Genomic DNA, 18941 nt, shown 5'->3' with positions numbered 1-18941 from the left:
CCTCACCTAATTTTTATATTTTTTTAAGAGACAGGTTCTCATTATGTTGCCCAGGCTGATCTTGAGCTCGTGGCCTCAAGCAGTCCTTCTGCTTTGTTGGCCTTCTAAATTGCTAGAATTACAGGCGGGGGCCATTCTGTTCAGGCTTTACTTGGTCTTTAGAAAGGCCTTATATTTTAAAGCTGGAATAAACAAACATTTTATGTGTTAATAACAAGCACAATAATTGGTATTGTCAATAGAAAGTATAGGCCTGGCCAGGCACAGTCGCTTAATACCTGTAATTCCAGCACTTTGGGAGGCTGAGGTAGGTGGATTGCTTAAGCCCAGTAGTTCAAGACCAGCCTGGGCAACAAAGTGAAACCCTGTGTTTACAAAAGAATATAAAAATTCACTGGGGATGATGGTGCGTGCCTGTAGTCCCAGCTGCTTGGGATGCTGAGGTGAGAGGATCACCTGAGTCCAGGGAGGTCAGATTTGTAGTGAGCCATTATCATGCCCCTGTACTCTAGCTTGGGCAGCAGAGTGAGACCCTGTTTCAGAAAAAGGTCAGTCAGTCGAGGCCCGTGCCTTGATAAGGAGCCCATCAGACATGGATGGATTTTCTGTTCAGAAGATGATAGTAGAGTTTACCCAAAGGTTACCTTAGTCATACCCCTCAATAAAACAGGAATAGGAGAGAAGGAACTGAATGTTGGTTGGTTCAACTGATGTAAGCTGAGCTGAGTGTGGTGGGCTCGTCAGTCTGTGGTTGATTTATCCCTCTCTGGGTTACCTCGGTGAATCGGCACTTACAAGTAAACTGGGTCTTGGGGAGCTAGATGAATGGCTGTCATCTCTGTTTACAGATCTGTTACCTTCCAAATCTTCTGTGACCAAGATTTCCAGAGATCCACAGACTCCTGTACTGCTAACTAAACAGCGTGCACGGCCTGTAACCTGCAAAAGCACAGCAGAGCTGGAGGCTGAGGAGCTTGAGAAACTGCAACAGTAAGTCCCACTGGCAGTATCGGAGGAAGAGTTCCAAGAACCTGCCTACTTTCCTTTCAGTTCTATAAGGGTGACAGTTGCTATTTTTCTTTTCCATGAAAATTTATGGCATTTGAGTAGCAGGCTCTGCAGGCTACACCCCTGCCTCTATGATTAAAGGACTAAAGTGGGAATATGGAGATGTCCTGGAGTATAAACTGGTAAAAATTGATCCAGGCTGGGTGTGGTGGCTCACCCTGTAATCCCAGTACTTTGAGAGGCCAAGGCAGGAGGATTGCTTGAGTCCAGGAGTCTGAGACCAGCCTGGGCAACATGGTGAAACACCATCTCTACAAAAAATACAAAAAAAAAAAGATCTGGGCATGGTGGCACCTACAAGGGGGCAGCCTGAACCTAGGGGGTCAACGCTTCAGTGAGCCAAGATCATGCCACTACACTCCAGCCTGGGTGACTCAGCGAGTCTCTCTCTCTCTCTCTCTCTCTGTCTCTCCCTCTCTCTCTCACACACACACAAACACACACAGTGCCCTCTAAGGTTAGGCTAGGCAGGTGCCACGCTTTTATGACTCCCCAAGGGATTGTTACAGCTATTATTAGTGGAGGGAAATGGAAACTTAGTGTGGTTTGTAGTATTGGAGTTTATTTCCTGTATCCTTCTTCCATTCATTTGTGTGCTTCTTTTGAGAAGGGAACCACACATTCCTTTGTGTGCTTCTCTGTGAAGAGAAGCCCCAGTTCTTAAAGCAGTGGGGATGTTAGGATTGTCTCATTTATTCTTTGTTCTACAGGTAAAGATAGTGCTGTGGAGAGTTGAAATTTTACTGTGTGATGGGTAATCCTTTTTTTCTTTTTTCTTTTATTGTTATTTATTTATTTATTTTTTTGAGATGGAGTTTTGCTCTTGTTGCCCAGGCTGGAGTGTAGTGGTTCCTCTCAGCTCACTGCAGCCTCCACCTCCTGGGTTCAAGAGTTTCTCAGCCTGCTTGAGTACCAGAGTGACTCACCTCACAGAGGCAGGTGAGTCCATACCTGCCTCAGCGTCCCTAGTAGCTGGGAGTACAGGTGCGGACCACCACACTGGGCTAAGTTTTGTATTTTTAATAGTTGGCCAGGCTGATCTTGAACTCCTGACCTCAAGTGATCCCTAGCCTTGGCTTCCCAAAGTGCTTCCCAAAGGATTATAGGCCCGAGCCACGGCACCTGGCACATTGTTTTTGATTTTTATTTATTTTATTCTGTGTCCAGTCAATGGGAGGGTAATCTTAATGCTTACTATTCTTTGTTTTTGGCTCACTTTGTTTGTGAAGTTTTTATGTTATTAAAATATTTTTTGTGGTTATTTAAATTTTCTCCTTACAGATACAGATTCAAAGCACGTGAACTTGATCCCAGAATACTTGAAGGTGGGCCCATCTTGCCCAAGAAACCACCTGTGAAACCACCCACCCAGCCTATTGGCTTTGATTTGGAAATTGAGAAAAGAATCCAGGAGCGAGAGTCAAAGAAGAAATCAGAGGATGAACAGTTTGAATTTCATTCCAGACCTTGTCCTACTAAGATTTTGGAAGATGTTGTGGTAAGGTTGAGGTTGTGTGTGTGTTGGCAGAAGTGTCCTGCTCAGGGCCAAATATCCACCCATTCACACAAAAGTTTGGGTAGATATTATGAGCAGGGCATCATTTTAGGAGCTGCTGGTGATAAAGAGAAATATCAGAGGGCTGGGCACAGTGGCTAACGCCTGTAATCCCAGCGCTTTGGGAGGCTGAGGCAGGTGGATCGCGAGGTCAAGAGTTCGAGACCATCCTGGCCAACATGGTAAAATCCCATCTCTGCTAAAAATACAAAAATTAGCCAGGTGTTTGGCACACGCCTGTAGTCCCAGCTACTTGGGAGGCTGAGACGGAAGAATTGCTTGAACCCAGGAGGCGGAGGTTGCAGTTAGCCGAGATTGCGGCACTGTGCTCCACACTGGCAACAGAGCAAGACTCCATCTCAAAGAAAAATAAAAAGAGACATATCAGAAGTGGATTTTGCTCTCAGTTAAAGTACAGTGAGGGAGACAATATATGTGTGAATAATGGAAAATGGACAGAAGTGTTCTGAGAGAGGTGACAGTTAAAATAGGAATTCAGAGGAGAAAATGGCTTCTTCCAGATAGAAAGTTCAGGATGTGCTTTGTGAAGAGGTGGCATTTGACCTGAGCCTTGACAATGGGTAGTAATAATTATTGTCATTGTGTTGCTACTGTTGTCATAATAGCTGACACTTTTACTATCTGCCAGCACTGTTCTAAGCCCTTTTCATATATTAGCCCATTAGTTTTGACAACAACCCCTTTAGGTGGGTTATTTTAATTATCACCTGTTTCAGATGAGGGAACTGAGGCACAGAGAGGTTATGTAATATTCCTAGAGCGCTCAGCTAGTATGTGGTGGAGCAAGTAAGAGTTCAGGCACTCTAGCTCCAGAGTCTGTGATCCTTATACCTCATTGTATTGCCTCTCCATTATATGACAGAATTTGGGCTTGCAGAAATACAAATGAACTGGACTGGCAGAACATTCCAGGCAGTAGGAATTATATGATTAAAAGCCTGATGGTGGGAAACATGAAGCATCTGCTGGTAGCTATTAGTGGGTCAGTTAAGCTGGTGAAAAGTTTATCAAGAGCCGCTGGAAACTGTTTCAGAGAAATGTGTTGTAGTTTGATAATAGGCCCACAACCACAATTTTAGAGAAAATGTGTAATCGGGAAGCAAGGCTACAGTCAGAGAATAAGCAATGGAATTAAGCACCTGCATAAATGGGAAAGTGGCTTTTAGTTACACTTCAGTGTAGATGGGGACCTCACCTGCTGCCACTGCTTTAGATTGTTTGGATTGATGTATGTCTGGGGTAACACCAGAAGCACTCTGTTTTCCTATCTTCTTTTTTTCTTTTCTTTTCTTTTTCTTTTTTTTTTTTTTTTTTNGAGATGGGGTTTTGATCTTATTGTCCAGGCTGGAGTACAATGGCGAGATCTTGGCTCACTCACTGCAACCTCTGCCTCCTGGGTTCAAGTGATTCTCCTGCCTCAGCCTCCCAATTAGCTGGGATTGCAGGCATACACCACCATGCCTGGTTAATTTTGCATTTTATTTTATTTTTTTTGAGACGGCGTTTCACTCTTGTTACCCAGGCTGGAGCGCAATGGCGCGATCTCGGCTCGCTGCAACCTCTGCCTCCTGGGTTCAAGCAATTCTCCTGCCTCATCCTCCCGAGTAGCTGGGACTACATAATTTTGCATTTTTAATAGAGATAGGGTTTCTCCATGTTGGTCAGGCTGGTCTCAAACTCCTGACCTCAGGTGATCTGCCTGCCTTGCGCTTCCAAAGTGCTGAGATTGCAGGCGTGAGCCATTGTGCCCAGCCCTTGCTATCTTCTATCTTTTTGCTTGCTTTAGAGTCACCATGGTTTTAGCGGAAACTGTACTAATGTATTACCTTTGACTGAGTACCTAATTTGTTTATTCTATTTTCTTAGCAATAAATCAGAAGCAATTGAAGTTATATTTTCCACGCTTTATGCTTAGAAATGGTTCTCCTCCCCAATACCTACTTTCGACTGAGAGCTCTTTGCGTGAGATCTTTCTTCTATTCACAATGTCTTTTCTTTCTTGCTCTGAAGCACATGTACTATATGCCAAACTCTGTTACAACAAACTTTTAAGAAATCTTCCCCCACCCAAGTGATTAATCTCCAAGGCTTGTGCCTTCTTTGTCTTTATCTCTTGAGGAAACAATGTTGTGAATGCAATAAGGGAAAAGTAGGTTATGTGCAAACCTCAGAGACCTAGAGCTGGAAGGGCTGACATTTAGTTTTATACACAAGAAAATAGAGCCCCAAATAAGATAAATTATTTTTTCAGGGCTTCTATAACACTCCTTTGGCACCTTGCTTCTTGGCTTATGGCAACCTCCGCCTCCCGGGTTCAAGCAGTTCTCCCACCTCAGCCTCCTAATTTTGTAAAAATACAAAAATTAGCCATGCGTTGTAGTTCACCCCTGTAATCCCTCCTAATCACTGGGATTACAGGGGTGAGCTACGACGCATGGCTTATTTTTATATTTTTAGCAGAGATGGGGTTTCACCATGTTGGCCAGGCTGGTCTCAAACTCCTGACCTCAGGTAATCCACCTGCCTCACCCTCCCAAAGTGCTGGGATTACAAGCGTGAGCCACTGCGCCTGGCTGGCACCTTGCTTTTAATAACATCTTTTCCTCTAAGCTCCTGGCTTTTCCCCCTACCTAAGTTTTTGTTTTTATTTAATTCATGTACTACTCTCTAAAAACCTTACATACCAATATTGACTTTTTTATTTTAAAAATCAACTCACTTTGTAACCTAATGTAAATTTAAAGGGAACTTTTACATAACTATGTAAACGAAGACTAATACCTTTTGACACAAATAACACAGCAATAATAGCTAATACTTATATAATGCTTATTATATGCCAGGTTTTTATTTTAAGCTCTTTACATTTATATAATAATGCATTTAATTCTCATAACAACCCTATGAGGTAAGCACTGTAGGTACTTTATCAATCCATTTTACAGTTAGGAAACATAAAGGTTAAATAATTTGCTCAAGATCACAAACTAGGGAGTGGCAGAGCTAGCATATGAATCTTAGGTGATATGATTCCAGGGCACATGCTTTTATATGAAAATAGAGGTTACTTACTATTATTTTTTTGAGACAGAATTTTTGCTCTTGTGGCCCAGGCTGGAGTGCAATGGTGTGATCTTGGNAGAGACGGGGTTTCACCATGTTGACCAGGATGGTCTCGATCTCTTGACCTCGTGATCCACCCGCCTCGGCCTCCCAAAGTGCTGGGATTACAGGCGTGAGCCACCGCGCCCGGCCTGTTTTTTTGAGACGCAGTTTCACTCTTGTCGCCCAGGCTGGAGTGCGGTGGCACGATCTTGGCTTACGGCCACCTCTGCCTCCCAGGCTCAAGTGATTCTCCTGCCTCAGCCTCCCGAGTAGCTGCGGTCACAGGCGTGTACCACCACACCAGACTAATTTTGTGTTTTTAGTAGAGATGGGGTTTCTCCATGTTGGTCAGGCTGGTCTCAAACTCCCGACATCAGGTAATCTGCCCGCCTCGGCCTCCCAAAGTGCTGGGATTACAGGTGTGAGCCACTGCACCCGGCCTAATTTTTTTTTTGTTTCTTCATGTTGGTCAGGCTGGTCTCGAACTCCCAACTTCAGGTGATCCGCCCACCTCAGCCTCCCAAAGTGCTGGGATTACAGGTGTGAACCACCATACCTGGCTGAGGTTACTTTTTAAGATAGAAGGTTCTTAGGAAGTATGTGCTTATTAAAAAAAAAAAAGTCTACATCTCACCTAAGATCTTTCCTATAGCATCAGTCACACCTGAACTACTGCTTTTTGTTTTTTTTTTCGAGACAGTATTGCTCTGTTGCCTAGGCTAGAGTGCAGGAGTATAGCGATGTAATCTCGCCTCACTGCAACCTCTGCTTCCCAGGTTCAAGCAATTCTCATGCCTCAGCCTCCCAAGTAGCTGGGACTACAGGCACATGCCCAGCTAAGTTTTGTATTTTTAGTAGGGACTAGATTTTGCCATGTTGCTCAAGCTGGTCTCGAGCTCCTGTCCTCAAGGAATCCACCTGCCTTGGCCTCCCAAAGTGTTGGGATATAGGCATGAGCCACCGTGCCCAGCTGAACTACATTTTTTGAAAACACTGATTAGGAAATTGGTTTGTCAGTTGTATGTACTCTAGAAGTGCTAAGGTGAAGTATTTAAGTTGGGAAGGGTGACCAGAGTTTGTGAAGAGTTAGTTGAGATCTTAGAGTAGTTGGGTACCAGGTTATACCTGTTGAGAATTCTGTGTAAACCGATCTGCAAAGCACTAGGTAAGGTGTGACCGAATTGATATAATTTGCAGAATGGAAGTGTCTGCCAAATCCTTTTGGTTCTCAGAAAACTCTGGGGCTCTTATTACATAAACAGATTTGTTGGGTACAGCATAGAGGTAGCCCAGATAAAGAACTGAGTATGATGCCCGACACACAGTAAGCCAGGGGTATTGTTAACAGGAATGGCCATTTTATTGAGTGCTTACATTGTCCTGAGTACTTTATGTAGATTGTCTTGTTTATGTCTGATTACATTTCTAAGAGGTAGATTCTATTGTTATCCCTATTTTTCAGACAAGGAGATAAAAGTAGAGGTATCTAGTATGCAGAACCAGAATCTGAGCCCATCGTCTCCTTAAACACTAGATTATTGTGCCCCATAGTGTTTACTGTTATCATTATTTATTTTGGCAAGTGAGGTTTCTGAGTTTGACACTGGCCAATTGCAGGCTTCCCTACTGAAATCTCCAGTGATTTGACTTCAACTCTTTGTTTCTAGAGAAGCATAGCATAGGAAGAGATGTTAGATGTGTTCTCTTCCACCCTCTTCACTTTTCAGAAAGGGAAGCTTTGAAAAGGGTGCAAACCAAAAAGTATGACACGGGTCTCAATCAATTTAGAGATTTATTTTGCTAAGGTTAAGGACGCATGCCCAGCAGACAGGCCTGTGCCTTTCCCCAAAGATTATTTTGAGGGCTTCAGTATTTTAAGGGAAAAGTGTGGATATTGGGGAAAGAGGAAGAAGTTTTCAAAAGGTGTGAGTAGGTAAGAGGGAAATGGTTACATTCTTTGAGTAGTTCGCATGTGAGAGGTGGGTAGAGGACTAGTCACTTATGCATTCATCTAGTTCAGTGAATCTGCTTCTCCCCCACCCTCCTGAGACAGAATCTTACTCTGTCGCCCAGGCTGGAGTACAGGGGCACAGTCTTGGCTCACTGCAATTTCCAGTGATTTGACTTCAACTCTTGGTTTCCAGAGAAGCATAGCCACCCCTGCCTCCCAGGTTCAAGCGATTCTTCTGCCTCAGCCTTCCTAGTAGCTGGGACTACAGGTGCATGCCACCACACCTGGCTAATTTTTGTATTTTTAGTAGAAACAGGTTTCACCATATTGGACAGGCTGGCCTCAAACTCCTGAACTTATGATCCACCCGCTTCCACCTCCCAAAGTGCTGGGATTACAGGCATGAGCCACTGTGCGTGGCCGAATCTGCATTTTTACATAAGATAATTAGGGCAGAGGAAGTAATCAGATATGCATATGTCTCAGGTGAGCCAAGGGATGACTTTGAGTTCTGTCCTTTGTCCTGTACCTGTGAAAATGAGCTATAAATTTATATTGTCAGGGTGAAATTCAACAGAACTATTTTAGGGTGAAGATCTTGGAGTTCACAAGAAATTTTCAAGTGGGCAAATTGTGAGGGAGGTATGTAGCTTTTTCATCTTTGAACAGGAGATAGGTTTGCATGTCAAAGTTCCTAGCTTGACGTTTCTCCTTGGGTTAGTAATTTGGGGGTTCCAAAATTTATTTTCCTTTCACAATGGAATGTAGCTTGCCCATAGAAAAAACATTTAGAACATTTAAAAGAGAGTAAGTCAGCCGAGTGTGGTGGCTTGTGCCTGTAATCCCAGCACTTTCGGAGGCTGAGGTGGGTGGATCACTTGAGGTCAGGAGTTGGAGACCAGCCTGGCCAACATGGTGAAACCCTGTCTCTCCTAAAATACAAAAAAATTAGCCAGGCATGGTGGTGGGTGCCTGTACTCCAAGCTACTCAGGAGGCTGAGGCATGAGAATCGCTTGAACCCAGGAGGTGGAGGTTGCAGTGAGCCGAGATTGTGCTACTGCACTCTAGCCTGGGCAACAGAGCAAGACTCCGTCTCAAAAAAAAAAAAAAAAGATACAGAGAGACAGAGTCTGAAATTCTAGTCTTGGACTCTTTATTTTTTATTTTTATTTTTTTTTGTAGAGACAGGGTTTCACGTTGGCCAGGATGGTTTTGATCTCCTGACCTCGCGATCCACTTGCCTCGGCCTCCTAAAGTGCTGGAATTATAGGTGTAAGCCACCGTGCCCGGCCTTTTTTTTTTTTTCCCCTGGACTCTTATAGCAGAATTTAAGAGCCCACCTTCCAGAGCCTGATACAACTTGTCTGTCTGATGCTGTTGTTCCCCACCCATGTCCCCCCAGTCCCCGAGTGCTAAAGCTGTTTTATGTGTCTTTATGGTGTTTCCTGTGTACTTCCACTTGTGGTTGATAAGCAGCAAGGGGACAATAGGGTTGATAAAAGATGGGCTTAAGCAGCAGTGGGCCCAAGTGAGGCAGAAGTAAGAAAAGGGTTCTTGGGGCAGAGGTGGAGTGATAGAGCCTTGAGCATGAGGGTGTGAAATGTGAACTTAGTGCTGACTTCTATTGGGCAGCCAGGGGTGGATGTGGTGTCAGCAAAGCCAGTGAGTAATTTTAGCAGAGATACTTTAGGGACAACTTGGGGATACCAGCAGGCTTTTTTTTTTTTTTTTTTTGCATACTTCCCAAGATAACATTGCTTCAGAGTAATTTCCTAACTGCCCTGGGACAGGCCTGAGATCCTGTTCCAGGGTACCTGGAGGACATATCCTGTCTTAGGGAGAAGTATTCGCCTCCCCATCCCCATCCCCAGTCCTGGCTGCTTTTCCTAAATACATCATATGTCCACCCACATTGCCCCATTCTAACTGCATGTCACCTCCAGAGATACCTTCCCCTTCATTGAGGGAGCATCCTCCTAATGACCGTTAGCTCCATATTCTGCTGGGTTTCTTTAGAGCACTTTGTGAAAATTTGGAAGTATTTGATTTGTTTCTTCTTCATTGTCTCTTTCCTCCACTAGAATGTGAGCTCCCCAAGAGCAGGGACTGTGTATATCTATATTATTCACTTTGTATCCCCAGCACCTAGCATAGTGACCCACCACAGCACAAGCACTCTGATGTCGGATAACTGAGTGAGTAATAGTATAAGCTGACATGCACTAGCCTGTGTTTCTAACTTGGGTTAGGCACTTGGGAATTCAAAGATGGTATAAGATATGGCCCTTGTCCTCAAAGCTTTCATAGTCCGGTAGAGGAGATAGACATGTAAATGAGTAAATACAGTAGTTTTAACTAACATATGTTCATTGAACAGTTACTACTGGGTCTTCTAGTAGGTGATGTGGGAAGGTAAAAGAATGCAAATGACAATATTCCAGTCCTCAAGGAGCTTCTAATTTGAAAAACTTAACATAGACAAAAAAAAAAAAAAAAAAAAAAAAGAAGCCTTCTCTGTTCCTGGAAACCCAATTTTCTTTTTATTATTTCTGTTTTTTGTTTTTGTTTTTGTTTTTTTTTGAGACAGAGTTTCGCTCTTGTTGCCCAGGCTGGAGTGCAATGGCACGATCTCGGCTCACCGCAACCTCCGCCTCCTGGGTTCAGGCAATTCTCCTGCCTCAGCCTCCTGAGTAGCTGGGATTACAGGCATGCGCCACCATGCCCAGCTGATTTTTTGTATTTTTAGTACAGACGGGGTTTCACCATGTTGACCAGGATGGTCTCGATCTCTTGACCTCATGATCCACCCGCCTCGGCCTCCCAAAGTGCTGGGATTACAGGCTTGAGCCACCACGCCCGGCCCCTTTTTATTATTTCTAATCGAGCTTCTAGTTATCTTTGATGGCAGAGGAGATGAGGTGTGAGTGGATAGTTGCTGCAAAGATGATTTTCATAAATCATCTCTTTCTCTCCCCCAACTAATTAAGAGATTGACTCACTCATAAATATCTCTTTTATGGCCTACTTACTAGAGGTTTCCATTGCTTCTCTTTTAAAATGCAGATATTTCTGTTGGGTGAATGCAGAGAGAGGGAATTATTTTAGATCTAAGTTAATCCTCAGATACTTATTTCAGTTACTTTATTTTATTAACAAACCCTGAGGCCTAGAAGGCTATCTGATATGTTCAATGTTATACAGATTGGAAGCAGAGCTGGGCTAGAACAGACAGACCCCTGGCTCCTTGCTCACTGTTTGTCTCTCTTCCACTTGCCCCTGGTGCATTCAAGCAGGAAGCTAGTGTCCACCTGTCTAGGGAAGAGCAGATTTTGTTGTTGTTGCTGCTGTTTTATGGTAAACATCATTTGACAACCCATTTCTTGGACTTTTGTCACTCTGATTATAAGATCTACTATATTGGATTTCACTATGCTAATGATTCTAGCATTCTTTAGAAAACATATAAGAAATTTCACAGCAAAATGACCATTCCTTTCACATTGGTCACCTTGGTAGACTATGAATCCCTTCCAGTGATTGAAGGGATTTTGCACAAAGCATTTTGGAAAAGCCATTCATCTTGAATCAGGAGATGAGCCTTTTAGATCACTTCCAGGTTGACAACTCTTCACATGTATTTTAAACATTAATTTGCTTTTAGAATCTAGTTTAAGGTTATTTGGAACTAAAACTTCTGAGTAGTCCAACATAATAGAGGTGGAAACTATGTGTTAAGTGAACAGTAAAGATTGAGCAACTGTCTTTGCATGGTCCAGAAAGTGACTTTGAAAGCCACTCCAAGAAAGTCATTCCAAACATGTTTTGAACGGTTGCAGCATTGTTGGGATTAAAGAGAAGGCTCCCAAGGTATCCTCCTAGAGTCCAAGGTATAAATTCTATTCCTGATGTGTTCATTCATTCTGCATTCATTCAACATTTACTGAATGCTTTATACTTGCCAAGGTCTATGTTAGCTACTTGGGATTGATGGAGTAAAATAGTCCCCAGCCTTGAAGCACTCAGGCTAGCAGGGGGAAATGACAATCTAAATAAATAAGTACAATTAAGTTTTGTGTAGACTGTGATAAAACCATATACAGTGGGAAAAAGGGGTCAGTTCTGTAGTCCTGGGAGTGGAGAGATCTATTGAAAGTCTTTATAAAAGAAGAGATGTGGCCAGGCACAGTGGCTTACTCCGGTAATTCCAACACTTTGGGAGGCTGGATCACAAGGTCAAAAGTTTGAGACCAGCCTGACCAACATGGTGAAACCGCATCTCTACTAAAAATACAAAAATTAGCCAGATATGGTGGTGCATGCCTGTAATCCCAGCTACTCTGGAAGATGGGGCAGGAGAATCGCTTGAACCTGGGAGGTGGAGAGTGCAGTGAGCTGAGATTGCGCCATTGCGCTCCAGCCTGGGCAACAGAGCAGAGCAAGACTTGTCTTTAAAAAAAAAAAAAAAAAAGGAAATGCTTAATGAGTTGGGTACTTTTCAAGCAGCTGGGGCATTTCAGACAGAGAAAGCACAAGCAAAGTCACTGAGATAGGGACCATTTGGCGAGTGACCAGTAGTTCATCATGTTTGGAATGTGTGAGAACGGGTGAGAGGTAAGGTGGGAGAGTCAGGCAGGGTACCAGATTAATGCTACTACTAAGCAGTCTGTGAAGGACGTATTTATGAGTGAGATTCAAGCAAGTGCCTTGTATTTCATGCTAAGGAATCTGTTTGTTATACTGTTGTAGGTAGGCAATGGGAGCCGTTAAAGAATTTTCAGTCAGGAAGTAATGTGATCAAATGTGCTTTAGAGGAATAATTTGGACGATATGCAAACAATGAATTGGAGGAATGAGATGAGGAGCTGAAATACTATTAGGAGACTAGAGCTGATGCGGGAGGCGGGGGTCGGGATGTGGACACAAGTGTAACAAATAAGGAATTACTGAGGTTTTGTTTTGTTCTTAATTGATCTGGTTATACACTTCATTCAAAATAGCAGCAGCCGGGCGTGGTGGCTCATGCCACCCCAGCACTTTGGGAGGCTGAGGTGGGTGGATCACAAGGTCAGGAGATCGAGACCATCCTGGCCAACATGGTGAAACCCGTCTCTACTAAAAATACGAAAATTAGCTGAGTGTGGTGGCTGAGGCAGGAGAATTGCTTGAACCCGGGATTCAAGTGATTGAATGAGCCGAGATCATGCCACTGCACTCCGGCCTGGCAACAGAGTAAGACTCTGTCTCAAGAAAAAAACAAAAAAATTAAAAATTAAAAAAACCCAGCAGCCAAGAGATACCATTTTGCAGTTAGGATTAATTGCCAGATTTGTGATAGAATATAAATTCTGTTGAAATAAAAAAATGCTATGGAACAACTTTCTAAAATGTATTAGTTTTAAATTATGTGCACAGTATGACACATGTTATTCCATAATGATTTGAAATGTTAGTAACGTTTTAAAATCATTGAGGAAAAAATCTTCAGAGTAGTTGGATGTATTAAGATTATGAGATATAAGTCCAGATGCAGTGGTTCATGTCTGTAATCTCACACTTTTGGAGGCCAAGATGGGAGATTGCTTGAGGCCAGGAGTTTCAGATCCATTTCTATAAAAAATAATTCGCTGGGCATAGTGGTGAGTGCCTGTAGTTCCAGCTACTCGGGAGGCTGAGGTGGGAGGATCGCTTGAGCCGAGGAGGCAGAGGTTACAGTGAGCCGAGATTGCACCATTGCACTCCAGCCTGGGCAACAGAGCAAGACTCTGTCTCAAAACAAACAAAAAACCAAACAAACAAAAGGATTATGAGATGTAGAAAATTAAACTCCTTTATCTACCCTCAAAGAGATACGAGAGTTGATAATTTGGTATTCTTTCCAGTTTTGGTGTTCTTTTATTATCTGTGCTTAGATTAATTATATTTTAAAAACTCAAAAATATCATTCTAGGCCGGGTGCTATGGCTCACACCTGTAATCCCAGCACTTTGGAGGCTGAGACAGGAAGACTGCCTGAGCCCAGGAGTTTGAGACCCTGTCTCTACCCAGAGGGGAAAAAAGAGGATTTAATCTTGTCATACAGCTTATTGGAGATGGTTTTGTGATGTCTAATTGAGTTGCTTACTTCTTTCAGGGTGTTCCTGAAAAGAAAGTACTTCCAATCACCGTCCCCAAGTCACCAGCCTTTGCATTGAAGAACAGAATTCGAATGCCCACCAAAGAAGATGAGGTGATTCCCTGGGAGTAGAGGCTTCCTCTTTCCTTCCGTATAGTCAGTCAATCTAAGCCTTATCGTTTATTAATCTTAACAGAGCTCAGAGACAACCATTCTTTTCTAGACTTGTCTTTAAGAATGGGTATGAACATTTGTTCATTTCTTTTGTTCCTCCAAGAACACAATAATTGGTAAGGGTATGAATTTTCTGTTCTTAGTGAAAACTAGTTACAATTTCTGGAAACAGGAACAGTTAAGCAGCGGAGGCTTGTCTGCTATAGCATTGAAAATCAGCTGCTTTTTTTAACATGGATCAAAAGTTGCTAAGTCCTACACTTTATTTTGCCTTAAATTGTCACTATTCAGTGAGGGACTTTGAAAATTCATAGTAAGCAATTACATCCACTTTGTCCTATCTCTGTTAACCCAGGAATTGCAAAGTTGACTGTGATGGTTGTTTATGGAATTGTAATATATAAACTGTCATTGATCAGGCCAGTTTCTTGTTATGTCTCCCATTTTATCTATAAATATCCAGAGTTAGGGTAATTTTATAGCAGATCTCAAGCATAAGCCTTTTTATAGGTTCATTTGAAACTAAAATACGCAGTAATCTTGTGTTACTGGTTTGAACCCAAACAACTTGATCCTATTCTGGGTTTGGCAACCATTAAGTCCCAGTCACATGTTTTAAGGAAGTCTGGAGGCTGGCTCAAAGAAGAGGCTAAGATATATGCTTGGTTGGGACATATATTTTTATGTCATTTTATTCATAGTGTTAGATCTTATTTAGTTTTTACAAGATTCCCGTGGAAAACTAGATCTTTTCAGGGTAATTGTGTTAATCCTTTACCAGATGCTTTCACCCCTGTGAGGTGGTAGACGACTTACCTAAGTCATCAGCTGTCTTGGATAGAAAAGGAAACTAAGACATCTAAAAGGCTGAGTGACTTGTTTTAATTAATGCCATATATTAATATGATGTCTTCTGAGTCCACATTCTGGGGAAGTAGGAGAGAGTGAGGAGTCTTATTTCTAAACTGCAATTTTTTCCTTAGGAAGAGGATGAACCAGTAGTGATAAGAGCTCAACCTGTGCCATATTATGGGGTACCTTTTAAGCCCCCAATCCCAGAGGCAAGAACTGTGGAAATATGCCCTTTCTCCTTTGATTCTCGAGACAAAGAACGTCAGTTACAGAAGGAGAAGAAAATAAAAGAACTGCAGAAAGGAGAGGTAGGTGTTTCCATTTCTGCAAGTAGTAGGATGCTATTCTTTGATCCCTCAGAGATAGTCTTTTCTATAGTATTTTTAACTACAAAATCACTGTCTTCTTTTGATCTTTCTAACAACAAGTAATTTAATCCTTCTGGCACAAGGAGGTTAAGTGACTTGCCTCTGATCACACTGCCAGTTACAGGCAATATTAGTAGAAAAGCCTTGATTTCCTTTTGAACCCATTATTCTTTTCTGCTAGAGAATGCTGCTTTGAAAACTGATTGTCCTTCCTTATTTTGCAGATTCATCCAAATATTCTGGAGCAGCTACTGCTTTCCAGCTAGTCTTTATCTTAAATCTCATGGTTTTTTTTTTCTGTTAGGTACCCAAGTTCAAGGCACTTCCCTTGCCTCATTTTGACACCATTAACCTGCCAGAGAAGAAGGTAAAGAATGTGACCCAGATTGAACCTTTCTGCTTGGAGACTGACAAAAGAGGTGCTCTGAAGGCACAGATTTGGAAGCACCAGGTAGGGGATGGGGACAGCACTCAAAATGTTAATTTCTTGGTTGGACAGGCAGACCCACCATACTGAAATCATCTGAGTTAACATACTAGATTGTTTCAGGGGCTCTCACTGTACATCAGGGGCCAACACATTATTTCTGTAAAAGGGCCAGACAAGAAATATTTTAGGTTTTGTAAGTTACATATGGTCTCTGTCACATAATGTGTGTGTGCGCATGTCTGTGCATGTGTATGCACATGCACATGTTTTCAACTATTTTTATTTTTTTTTTTGAGACAGAGTCTCACTCTGTCACCCAGGCTGGAGTGCAGTGGTGTGATCTCAGCTCACTGCAACCTCTGTCCCCCAGGTTCAGGTGATTCTCCCACCTCAGCCTCCTGAGTAGCTGGGATTACAGGTGTGCACCACCACGCCTGGCTAAGTTTTCTATTTTTAGTAGAGATAGGGCTTGCCATGTTGGCCAGGCTGGTCTCAAACTCCTGATCTCAAGTGATCCGCCAGCCTTGGCCTCCCAAAATGCTGGGATTACAAGCGTGAGCCACTGTGCCCAGTCGATTCTTTAAAAATGTGAAAACCATTCTTAGCTCAAGGGCTATACTAAAACAGGTTGCAAGCTGGATTTAGCCTGTGGGCCAGTTTGCTGACCCCTGCTCTAAGTGATCACCTGGGGAATGCCCTGCTCCAAGTGATTAACGGGAGGATGTGGGAATGGACAGGCTTTTCTGGAGTCAGGAGTCTCTTTAAGAAAATAGATTGTCAAAATAGAATGCTATTTTCTCAGCATGATGTGCCATTTGCTCTTTATACAGGATATTTAAAACAATTAATTGATTATTTGCTGATTTAATTGGGATCTAATGCTACCAGGCTGGAAAAAATTTTCCCAGAATTTCTAAATTTATTGGGATTTTTATGTCATCATTAATCTTGGACTGTTTCCAAAAGGAGCTTTAGGCTATTTTTTTTTTTTTTTTTTTTTTTTTTTTTTTTTTTTTTTTTTTTTTTTTTTTTTTTTTAGGAATTACCCCTCTCAAAGCCTGAGAGGTGTAATGACTTACATGACTGAACATTGGTCCCCTGTTGGTGTGGTTCTCTAGGAAACCTTAGGACTGTCAACTTGGAAATAGTGAATTTCCCCTTCTCAATGACCAAGGCACAGAATGTCTGTGTAGGGCATTTTCTGCAAATAACAACAACAAAAACAATTGTTTTGAAAAGTTTTTCAGACACATATAAAAGTAGAATAGTATAATTAATTTTCATGAACCCATCATCTGTTTCTTTAATGATCAAAACCTGAAAAATCTTATTTCATCCCTGCTTCTACCCAGTTATCCGTGTGCTGGATACTTTTACCTATACAAGATTACTTTGAAACAAATCCTATGTAACATCCCTTTTCATCCAAAAATATTTCAGTGTATATATTTAAAATGTAAGGACAACCACAATAATATTCTCACACTTAAAAAGATTAAAAGTAATCAAATATTTGCACATTTCTCGTAATTTCTTAAATAGTTGAATTGTTAAAATCAATATAAGGTCTACATAGTGCCTTTGTTTGCTAAATCTCTGAATCTTCTTTCAATCTATGGGCTCCTCTGTTTGCTTTTTTTTCTTTTTTTGAGACGGAGTTTCGTTCTTGTTGCCTAGCTGAAGTGCAATGGCGCAATCTTGGCTCACTGCAACCTTCGCCTCATGGGTTCAAACTATGCTCCTGCCTCAGCCTCCTGAGTAACTGGGATTACAGGTGCACATCACCATATCTGGCTAATTTTTGTATTTTTAGTAGAGTCAGGGTTTCACCGTGTTGGTCAGGCTGGTCTCGAACTGCTGACCTCAAGTGATCCCATCCTGTCTACTGGGATTACAGATGTGAGCCACTGTGCCAAACCTCTCGCATTTTATTTGTTGAATAAACTGAATTGTTTGTCCTGTAGATTTTCCACAATCTGGATTTTGCTGATCACATTACCACACAGTTGTTTAGCATGTTCCTCTATTGCTTGTATTTCCTATAAATTAGTAGTAAGACCTAGAGGCTTGATTCAATTCTGGTTAGATTTTTTTTTTTTTTTGGGAGGTGGGAATAATACTCTGTAACATTTATAGAATTAAATACTATAAAGTATTTATACTATATTATATAGTATAAATAGTATTTATTATATTTATTACATTATAGTATTTATTAAAATGTTTTAATAAATTTAATGTATTTAATAAAACGTGTTTTAATACATTTATTAAAACATATTAAAATATGTTTTAATAAATACTATAATGTAATAAATATAATAAATACTATTTATACTATATAATATAGTATAAATATTTATTAAAACATATTTTTAATAAATACGATAATAGTATAGTATTTATTCAAGAGTATTTAATATCTTTGTTATAGTATTAAAGTGTTAAATACTTTATAGTATAACTTTATACTATAAAGTAATACTTTAATAAATACTTTATTAACTCTACACATTTTTAATGAATTGTGTGGAGGCAGAAAATGTCTAGTTTTATTTTTGTGATGTTAAGATAGGTCTTAAAAGTACTTTTAAAACTTTTTGGTTTTTTTTGGCTGGATGCTGTGGCTCATGCCTGTAATTCCAGTACTTTGGGAGGCTGAGGTGGGCGGATCATGAGGTCAGGAGTTTGAGACCAACCTGGCCAACACGATGAAACCCCGTTTCTACTAAAAATACAAAAATTAGCTGGGTGTGGTGGCAGACACCTGTAATCCCAGCTACTTAGGAGGCTGAGACAGGAGAATCGCTTCAACCTGGGAGGCAGAGGTTATAGTGAGCCAAGACTGCGCCATTGCACTACAGTCTGTACAACAGAGCAAGACTCCTTCTCAAAAAAAACACCAAAAAACCAGCTTTTTGTTTTTTTAATTGACAAATAATAATTGTACATATTCTTGGGGTACATAGTGATGTTTCAACACATATAGTGTATAGTGATCTGATCAGGGTAATTAACATATACACGATCTCAAACATTTATCATTTTTTGTGTTGGGAATCTTAAATGTATCTTAAAAATACTTTCTAGTGGCCGGGCACGGTGGCTCAAGCCTGTAATCCCAGCACTTTGGGAGGCCGAGGCGGGTGGATCACGAGGTCAAGAGATCGAAACCATTCTGGTCAACACAGTGAAACCCCGTCTCTACTAAAAATACAAAAAATTAGCTGGGCATGGTGGTGCGTGCCTGTAATCCCAGCTACTCAGGAGGCTGAGGCAGGAGAATTGCCTGAACCCAGGAGGC

General features: G+C 41.6%; 1 protein-coding gene across 3 annotated transcripts in view; it reads left to right on the top strand.

Annotated features, from left to right (window-relative positions):
- The window catches only part of TPX2 (TPX2 microtubule nucleation factor), a 66553-nt gene that overhangs the window by 41998 nt on the left and 5614 nt on the right, over positions 1-18941 (top strand). For all 3 annotated transcript variants that reach the window (XM_017514856.2, XM_017514846.2, XM_037733440.1), the window contains 5 exons: positions 849-990; positions 2350-2566; positions 13832-13927; positions 14971-15147; positions 15512-15658. In XM_017514856.2, coding sequence (XP_017370345.1) covers positions 849-990; positions 2350-2566; positions 13832-13927; positions 14971-15147; positions 15512-15658 — 779 coding nt within the window. The remainder of the gene's footprint in view (positions 1-848; positions 991-2349; positions 2567-13831; positions 13928-14970; positions 15148-15511; positions 15659-18941) is intronic.

This window comes from Cebus imitator, unplaced genomic scaffold, assembly GCF_001604975.1.
Source record: "Cebus imitator isolate Cc_AM_T3 unplaced genomic scaffold, Cebus_imitator-1.0 Scaffold18, whole genome shotgun sequence".
Taxonomy (NCBI): Eukaryota; Metazoa; Chordata; class Mammalia; order Primates; family Cebidae; genus Cebus; species Cebus imitator.
Note: the sequence above shows the minus strand (reverse complement) of the source record. Positions and strands in the feature narration are given on the sequence as shown.